General features: G+C 30.8%; 1 protein-coding gene across 1 annotated transcript; it reads left to right on the plus strand.

The window, feature by feature from the left end:
* Positions 1-7,074: 7,074 nt before the first annotated feature.
* Positions 7,075-7,305, plus strand: BDCG_16479 (uncharacterized protein; the record flags this gene model as incomplete). The annotated part of the gene is made up of 1 exon (XM_045425706.1): positions 7,075-7,305. The coding sequence occupies one exon, from the start codon at positions 7,075-7,077 to the stop codon at positions 7,303-7,305; it is 231 nt and encodes a 76-aa protein (XP_045279845.1).
* Between the last annotated feature and the right edge of the window lie 290 nt (positions 7,306-7,595).

Here is a 7,595-nt window from a genome sequence, read left to right on the forward strand (position 1 = left end):
ATATTCATATTAAACATGCTGAGAGAATGCAAGGAATCAGAATAAGTGAATATCATGATCTCTCACTTAAAGAATGACAAGATATCAGATAATAAGTGTCTTATAAAAGTAGTAGAAGAGATGCTTCTGAACTTCAAGCTGAAGAAATTGAGAAATAAAAACAACATTGTGCTTTACTGTGATCTAGAATATGCAAAAGCTCTCTATCTAGAATCTCTATTTAGATATAACTTGATGACTCACATGCATAAGGAATTCAGTCACTTAGAAAGCTCTGAACTCATAAGTGTACTTGAATCAAGAGCATACTGATCAAGCATGACTGAGAACATTCAGACATATACTTACAAGTGTCTGAATTGCCAGATTGTGAAAGAATTTAAGAAAGAATTAAAACATGAGAAAGTACAACATCAGATAAAGTGTATAATATAACTGTTTAAATAATGAGAAATGAATCTCATAGACATATTGCTACAAACATCAAATGAAAATTGATGAATAATCACTGCTATTGATTACACTACTGACTGATCAGTTGTGAAAGCAGTTTCAAAGATGATAGAGAAGATGATAGTGAAGTTTCTACATAATGAGATCTATATCAACTATGAAATGCTGTGTGAGATTCTAACTGATAATAATGTGAATCTTGTAAAAGAAGTGATGAGACATTTCATGAGCCAGTTACAGACAAGATATCATAGAACAACATCATATTATTCACAGACAAATGAAAAGATTAAACACTTGAATGAAATCTTGAGCAACATGCTGATAAAATATCTAGTGAGCAAGCCTATGAGACTATGAGATGAATATCTCAGACAGGTACTATTAGCCACACGGATTCAATAGCATGCAGTCTTCAAGTGTTTATCATTCTATCTGTTGTATGAATTGCATCCGCGCATCCTGGAGAATGCTTTGAAAAAGGTGAGAAAGAGAGCAGTTACAGACACAGCAGAAACAGCAGTTGCAGACACAGCAGAAACAGCAGTTACAGATGCAACAGTCACAGATGCAGAATCAAGATTGAAGAAGATCAGCCATGCATGTGCAAAAGCTAACAAGTTACTTCTGAACTGAGCAATTCAATCAAAAAGAATACAAGACTCACTTATTAAGAAATTAAGTCTCAAGATGAGAACATGAGTTCTCATACATAATGAGAGTTCTGAGAAGTTCCAACCTAGGTGGTTTGAGTTATATAAAATACTCAAATTACATTCTCTGAGAATATACACATTGAAAGAATCAGAGAGACAGATCTTACACAACTTAATTAATAATTCATAACTTGTGAAAGTAAAGATGCAAGATCTGAGTGAATTATAATTATTCACAGCACTATTATCAGCATTGAAAAAGAAGAGACTTATAATTGAAAAGTCTCATGAAGTAAGAGAAATCATAGGCACTTACAAATCAGATAATCTCACTTATTTCAATCTTTTCACAATTATAAGAAAAGAATGAGAAGTAATGAAGAAATCAGATGAATATCATACTTTAATAAGTGATAAGACTGTAGCTGATCATATGATAACACACTGCAGACAGTAGACATAACACAGTAAAGAATAGTCTCAAAGCAGCAGACTTGCATATGAGTCAGATCACAGAAGAAAAAGAAATTCAGAGTTGAATTCAACTGTTTACATCAGTTCAATCACAGAGATCACAGAGAATGAACTATCTGAAACATCTGTAAACATGTGAGACTAAGTCATCTCAATCTCTGAGAACACTCAGAGATTGAATGAGATTAGTTTCAATGAGCTGTTCACTGTAGTGATCTGAGTGAGTGAAGAGAGACAGTATAATATATAAGACAGAATTACAAAAGATGAAAGCTGCTGAATCTAGTCACTGAATACTGTATTATATAGAGATCATGTAAGAGTAGTGACTAGCAGATAAAGAAAAAGTGTAAGAAAAGAGATAATGAATTGATCATCAATTATAAGAGTCAGCTGAAAAAGATAAATGTTATTATACACATCTCATTCATTTTCATACATCACACATTAATCTATTTTCAATGCCACATCATCTGAAAAACATCAAAAACAAAGAAAATCTCAAAACTCAAGATCTGTAAGAGATTCAAGAACTGTAAGTCACTTCTGCAACAACACTGCACATGTCTCTGATTTCTCTATCACTCTGTGTACAACATTAATGTCATTTATCACAAGATTGACTGGAATGCCAATATAGAAATGTGTATGTGTATGTGTAGAGAAATTGAAGAAGAGTGCAGAACTCACAGAATCAGAAGTCAGAGCAGAGAGAGCAGAGACAGAAGAAATGAAAGAGAGAGATACAGAACTGAATAAATAACAGAAGTCACTCAGAGTTGAACACTTACAATCTGATATATGCATAATCTTCCTCACAGAAGAGGGAGAGAAAGTGACAGAAGAAGCTTGAAGATGAGAGAGAGTAGTCTCAGTGATGTTATCATCTTCAATGAGAATGACCTCTGATATCAGAGTAACTAAGAACCATTGTTAGCATACAAAAATCACAAAAGCAGGGGTAATAATTACTAAATGAACACTCACTGGCCTTAGAATTGTGTATGCAATTACAACACATACAAGGCTTCTCAGAAAGAGAGAGAGAGACACAGAAGAATGCAGAAAGCAGAACACAGTATGTGAACAGCTCATTCTCATAACAACATCTCAGACAAGACATACAAGCCTCACATCTGCAGGTATAAAAGAGTATGATATTCATATTCCTGTTTCTGAAAACACAGATATTCTTCATCTATATCACAAAGTCAGATGATAAACATCAGAGAATAGACTGATACAGGTCAATCATTCTGAAGATATTTATCAGAGTAGACATATCTGCAATATTAAATTTAACAGTCATGAAAAGTTTCTTGATATCTGTGAATATCATGACTTTATACACAGTAAAACTCATAACAATTTCCTCTAAGAACAGAAAAATCAGCATCAGAAAGAAAAGATGAAAAGAAAAAGACTTATAATCTCAACACTGTTGAAGAGAGAGATGATTCTCTGATACAAATGAACAATTCTCTTATTATAAATATTTAAAATAAACATAATAATCAGTGTCTGTGATCAAGCTTCAGATAGTCATGTTGTATACAGTCTTCATATAATAAATCATTCTGAGAGTCAGTAAGAAGAGTGAGAGTATATACACTGAGAGAGATGATTCACTGAGTCTACACAATATCTTCTTGAAATGAGAAGAGCTAGTAACAAAAGCAGAGACAGCAAAACCAGAAGTAGCAGAAGTAGAGATTGCGGGAACAGAGGTAGCGGAAGCGGGAGAACTAGACACAGGGACAGATGTAGAAGATTGAGAGAGAGTGACAGAGAAAGAAACAGAGAGAGCAGAAAGAGACATGAAAGACTCAGTCACACATGATATGAACAATTCCTTCATTATCATGTTCTTCAAGTTCTCAATCAATGATTCAACATCAGGTTCACTATCATCAGCAGATACAGATCTGTCAACATATGAAGATTCTATATAAATAAAAACAAATATATCAGCATCTGTGTTCATGCAAAATTATGCCAGAAAACATGATCAGAAACCTGCTGAAGAAAACAGTCAGAGATATACAAGAAGATGAAGAAGATATATCATTCATGATAATACATTGTTCTGATGATTGTTAGAAGATAAACAAGTTCTGATCACATTTCACAACACATTACACTTACTACTAATGAACTGCCTGATATGAGTACTATGATAATGCTTGTTATGAGAACAGAGAGCCATTGCCAGAAATACATACAATGTGATAGATGAACAGATAGAAGAAGTTAAACAGAAGAAGAGATAGAAATCTGAGATAATGATAATGTTCAATGATGATGATAATGAAGATAATAATTGAAGAATGAGAAAAGTTAGTGAATAAGTGATGTAATATAGTGAAAGTTTCTTTGTGAGAATGTACACAGAACACTAGCTGAATCAGAAATAGAACACACAATTGTGAAACACTAGTGATGAGCTAATTCACATGAAGCTAGAGTATACAACATGATCACATGAGTGTGACTGAATCTGATGAGAAAGAATGTAATTCAGAAGAATGTACAACTGTCAGATAATAACACAGCTGCTTTCAAACTACTAGTGTATGAATGTAAAGAGGGTCATAGCAGTCACTAATTAATTTAGTGTATGAGATTCAATATATAAGAAGCCGGCGTACGCCTGTAATCATACGCTGGCTTAAGCAACCTTTGAATCACAGTAGAAAAATAGCTTGATTTTATAAGAGATGCTTAAGAATGTTCTTCACTAAGATTGATTTATTCATGAGTTCAGAGAGTTTCTCTATCACAGATGCAGAGAATAATGTTCTGTGAGTGATTGATAAGTTCTCTGAAACTTCTTTCACAGAGATTATTCATGATTCAGATGACTGCTTCTGAGTGTCTGCAGTAAAGTTTGCAGAGGTTGAAGCATATGAGTTTCTAGTTGTTTCAGTTATAACTAGACTGACTGTGTGACCGTGTCTGAGATCAGAACTAAACTTTACAGTTGTTATATTGCCTAAAAGTATTACTTCTAGTCATGATTTGTATTTATCACATTGATCTCAAATCCTGGTATTTCAAATATTAAAGATTCTAGATTCACTTTTCAAATAAAAATCTAGTTTCAGATAAAGAATATGTTTGAATTCTTAGTCACATTTTCATTCTGATCTCATTATTGAAAATGATATTAAATAGAATCATGAAATCATTTCTCACTTACATAATATTATAATATAGTGCTCATTTGTTGAAAATTCAATAGAGAGTGTTATTAAATATTATTACTTTTCTAAACACAGATTATAATCAATATCATTTTAATTAAAAAAAAAAATGTAAGTTTGAATTCTTAGTCGCATTTTCATTCTGATCTCATTATTGAAAATGATATTAAATAGAATCATGAAATTATTTCTCACTTACATAATATTATAATATAGTGCTCATTTGTTGAAAATTCAACAGAGAGTGTTATTAAATATTATTACTTTTCTAAACACAGATCATAATTAATATCATTTTAATTAAAAAAAAATGTAAAATATAAAAAATAATAAAAAAACAAAAAACAAAATAACAAGAAAAAATTACAACAAAAAAAAAAAAAAAAAAAAAAAAAAAAAGAAAGAAAAAAAGAAGAGAAAGAAAAAAAGAGATAGAAAGAGAAAGAAAAATAAAAAAAAAAGAAAAGAAAAAGAAAAAAACAAAAAATAAAAACAAAAAAAAATCAAGATTGCAGAGCTGTAGTATCTTTAAAATACTCACTTCTCAGAGTCTTTACAATGTTTATTATCAACTGTGTATCTCTCATAGTAAGAGTAACATGACTGTGATGAGTCATTGTCTTAATATTATCTAACAAATAATCAGTATATATCTATATAAATGTGAATAATTAGAAAATATACACTTAAAAAGTGTGGTCAGAGTGAACTCTGCTGTCACTTGAATAGCATTAAGAGCAGAACACTGAAATCAATGATTCTTCTCATTGATTTCACAGATAAGATATGTGAAGATAATCTTGAGAAATATAAGATCTTCTGACTTCTGATAGAAATGAATCTCATGAAGAGACTCTATTTTCATCATATCAGAGACTGAGTGTTACTAAAAAGTATTACTTCAATACATATATACTTACTGTGATAATTCACTCTCTGCACATGTAACTGAGAGTTGTGACTTTCTCATATCACACAGCTCTCTCTGAAATGCTGCTGCCAGTTTGCAACTTATACAGTCTCTCAGTTCAGCATATACTGTGTATATACAGCCCTGTGTGCTGAGACTGTATTAGTTATTATGATCTGGCATGATACTCACTTTTCACAGGCTATATTTCATTTGATTAAGAAGAGAGAGAAGATGTGACTGCTGTTTTATTTAAGAGAAGATGAGTAATTGAATCTGTAGAAGATAATTTGATTTCTTCTGCATTTAAAATTTAATTAGTCTATACTCTTCAATTTAAGAATTTCTGAGAGTGTTTTAATAGTTTTCATATCAGCTTGAAATTAGTGATTGATTGAAGAAGAGAAAAGAGAGAAGAAAGAAATAAGAATAACTTATCTTTATAATATAAAAACAGAGAATTACTGCAATCATTTGTTCTAGCAATAAAGATCTGTTTTCTGTATATATCTCTGATACAGATTATATGATAACTGTATACAAAGAATATTAACAGTGCATGTATTGAATGAAGATGATATTGCTATGCAACACTGTAGCTGTTTCTGTACATCACTGAAAGCTGTTAATATTTTCTTTAAGTCTCTTTATATTTGATAAGTCAGTAATATATTTCAATGCACTCTCTCTTTTATCATTATTATTATCATCATCATTATCATTATCATCACTATCATTATCATCATCATCATCATCATCATTATTATTATTATTATTATATTATTTCTGACTGCCTCTTCTGTCTTCACTCTTCTTCAACACTCACTGAAATTAATCATATTATTTCTCTTTAAATATTCTGCAGTTCTGCAGACCATCAAGGCATGTGAGTGCTGTCACAGATTGAAGAAAGAGAAGAAGAAGATATTCAAGTAAGAGAAGACAGATCATAAGACATGTTATAATACTTTGAAGAGACTCTGTAAGAAAGTAGAATAATAACAATTTTAAGTAACACTTCTGATAGATTTAGACTGAACTAAGTATAGAAATAATGTGAATGACATCACCTGTGAGAGATTAAAGAAGAAGACAGTGAAGAGTCTCATACAGTAGTGATAAGATCAGAAGAAGTTCTGAGAATGATTTAAGATCAAGATAAAGAGAGAGAGAGAGAAGAAGAGTGTTACTGTAAATAAGTAATGACAGAAGAAGATTGAGAGAGTATTGAAGTAAGAGATAAAGAAGTCAAAACTGATAAGTTTTTTATTTATTAAGAGATAATGATTTTTGATAATACTTCTGTTCTCTAATTGATTAGCAGGAGCTGACAGAGAAGAAGAGAATTAAGACCTTGTTCAGATCTTGAATGCACTTCATGATTCAGAATATTGAGAAGACAGCTCTACTCTCTGAGCATGTTAATCTGCTTACTGCTGAGATGAAACCTGAGACAGCAGATCAGAAAATGCAGGATTTTGAGATACAGATTGACCTGGCTAAGAGAGAGCAGCAGAAACCCTTCTCTGAGAAGATAGTGAAGAGAGATTTTAAGATGATTATCATCTCAGATAAGAAGAAGAAGAAGAAGAAGAAGAAAAAGAAGTAAATTATAAAGAATAATAAGAAGAATGAGAAAGAGAAGAAAGATAATAAGTAGAAAAAGTTTTTTTCTTTTTATATTAGTTAGTTATAAGTTCATAATTATTAATAATTGAAATTAATTTTGAGTTTTTAAAAATTATTATACAAGTTGTAATCAAGTCAGGAACAATATATATATATATATATATATTTAACTATCATGATTCACAAATCACTATAATGTATAAGTATCAACATTTTTTCAACATTGATATTTACAATATTAATATATTTTTAATGATATTATCTGATAAT

Source organism: Blastomyces dermatitidis (genome assembly GCF_000003525.1).
Source record: "Blastomyces dermatitidis ER-3 genomic scaffold supercont1.2, whole genome shotgun sequence".
Taxonomy (NCBI): Eukaryota; Fungi; Ascomycota; class Eurotiomycetes; order Onygenales; family Ajellomycetaceae; genus Blastomyces; species Blastomyces dermatitidis.